General features: G+C 39.8%; 1 protein-coding gene across 6 annotated transcripts in view; it reads right to left on the bottom strand.

The window, feature by feature from the left end:
- Positions 1 to 2245, bottom strand: part of tln2b (talin 2b) — a 102352-nt gene that overhangs the window by 9172 nt on the left and 90935 nt on the right. For 4 of the 6 annotated variants that reach the window (XM_028044138.1, XM_028044153.1, XM_028044129.1 and 1 more), the window contains exons 51-53: positions 1853 to 1958; positions 564 to 569; positions 7 to 131 (exon numbers count right to left, since the gene is read on the bottom strand). In XM_028044138.1, the coding sequence (XP_027899939.1) occupies positions 7 to 131; positions 564 to 569; positions 1853 to 1958 (237 nt within the window). The remainder of the gene's footprint in view (positions 1 to 6; positions 132 to 563; positions 570 to 1852; positions 1959 to 2245) is intronic. The other 2 variants (XM_028044161.1, XM_028044146.1) reach the window with 1 other exon arrangement.

The following is a 2245-nucleotide window of genomic DNA, read 5'->3' as shown; positions in this document are numbered from 1 at the left end:
TGTTACCTTGGGCTTGGCCCTGGGCTTGAGCTGCTCCAGTTTCTTGGCTGCGGCTTCAATGGAGGCTGCTGCACCGAGGAGCTCGGTCTCAGCGATGACGGTGGGGTCCTCGGGGTCCACGCAGTCTGATCCTGGAGGAGATCGATAGCAGACATTGGATTACTGATGCCTTTTTCTTTCTGCTTTGCACTGAAGGTAAACAGAAACAACAGCAGTGCATTTCCATTTTATTTACCAGTGCAATTATGCCTTCCTTTCATCATCCTAAAATGCTCAAATGTTTCCATTATCACAATAATGCCTCAAAGGAAACTGAGATAAATGTAAGCTAGATGGAATACACGTCTGATGGATCATTGTCTTTTTAAAGGCTTTAAAATGTCCATAAAACTGAGCTGCTCAAGGACAGCCTGGTGAAGCAGATGGGGATGATGTTTATAGATTGTCTATCACTGGGGAAATCTGTTATCCCCCCCAAACCCCTGAGCTGCCTACTCTTCGGCCCCCCACTGACCCTGATGAAAGTTGATCTGGGTGAACAAAACACGCCGTATACCACTTACCTCCATCTAAAGCAGCAAAGGAGGAGGGGGATGGAGAGAAAAAAAAAGAGAGACCACATGGAACATTAGAGAGGTGAAGTGGATAGCCCCACTGTGTGTCAGGCTGTTCTCTGAAATCTAATTCTCACCCAAACAGAATCTATTAGCCCTGTCAGATGCAGTACTGAAGCATGCAGAGACACTGCTGTAACCATCCTACAAAGCTTCATTTGAAGAAATTTGCATGGCGATTACATTGAGCTACAATTTCAATATTCTAAACTGATTTTTGGGAGCCATCTTTATTAGAGATGCTGACAGGTTTGGTGGCTTGACTCACTAGTGCAACAGTGTTATTCATGAGCAGGAGGATTAGGGCTCCTTCCACTAATCTTCGACATCTACACAATCCTGTCAGGGATTTTTACATTTCATCAAACTGTGTTGGCTCTTACTGGTACCCTGCCTCACTTAAAGCTGAATGTTGTCTACAAATCCAGCTCAATCAGTTTCCCTCTGCTCCAAAACAATGTGTCATAGTAATACTGAAATTCAAATCTGCATAATATTTATGACAGGTACAGCACCAGACACATTTATTGGCACCCTTGTTAAAAATATGCTAAAGCATAAATACGTAAAACAAAAAAATTAAATATACTACTGTAATAATAGAATCACACACTATAAAAATAGAACACTTTGACCTTTAGTTCAGCTTTCTTGTAGTCAGAGGGTTGTACAATATTTTCACAGCAGGGATAATAGTAACTATGACACACTCATTTTTTGTGTAAAAATATTTCTTAACATGAATTTTATTTAGATACATATCATGGATTTTTTACGGGTCTATACCACCGCAATAAAAGATTAATTTACTCTAAGACTTTTAACATATTTAAGAGGGTGTCTATAAAAATGGCAGCCCTGGAATCTTTTGTTGATGACAAAGCATACAGGCTCAGACACAGATTATTAGAAAACTCTTGTGCTCTCTAAATGTGTTGAGAACAGTCTGCTTGTAATTATCTCTGTTTCTACTGATGTCATAAAAATATAAAATATTGTATATACTGAGTACTCTGGACTGCATGGAGGCTTGTTGCCATTAATAATAATATCAAAAACATAATAATTTTCAAAGGTTCCTTAAACCCTTGAATGCTTCTGTATCCTCCAATAAATGTTGCACCGGGCAGAATGGGGGCATTAGTGACTAAATGGCACTGAGCTATACTCAGTGACTAAGAGTGTTTGATCAGCAAAGTGAGTGGGTGCGTACGCAAGTGTGTGTTTGTGGATGTCACCTTTCATGGCCTCGGCTGTCTGGACAAGCTCCGTCACACAGGCTGCCACATGCTTTGAATGCATGGCCAGCTGCTGCTTCTGCTCTGGCATCGGTCTCTGCAACACCTGAAAACACAAGAGCACATCTTTGTTAAGTGTACAAACACAAGAAAGAGAGGTCAACTGGAGTTATGCTCTCAGGTTATGACAGGGATTACAAAAAAACCCAACAAAATAAAACCTGTTCATGTCAACTCAAATTTTTAGGTTCATAAAAGAAAAATAATTTAAATATTTGATTTGGGTTTTTGAAGTTTGGCTGAGCAAAGCATTTTTTTTCATTGTATGCTCTTAAATACAATACATTCTGTATATTACGTAGGTAATCTACATGAACTGGAACTGTCACACAA

Source organism: Xiphophorus couchianus, chromosome 2 (assembly GCF_001444195.1).
Source record: "Xiphophorus couchianus chromosome 2, X_couchianus-1.0, whole genome shotgun sequence".
Classification (NCBI taxonomy): domain Eukaryota; kingdom Metazoa; phylum Chordata; class Actinopteri; order Cyprinodontiformes; family Poeciliidae; genus Xiphophorus; species Xiphophorus couchianus.
The sequence above is the reverse complement of the archived record's forward strand: the minus strand, read 5'-3'. Positions and strand labels throughout refer to the sequence as shown.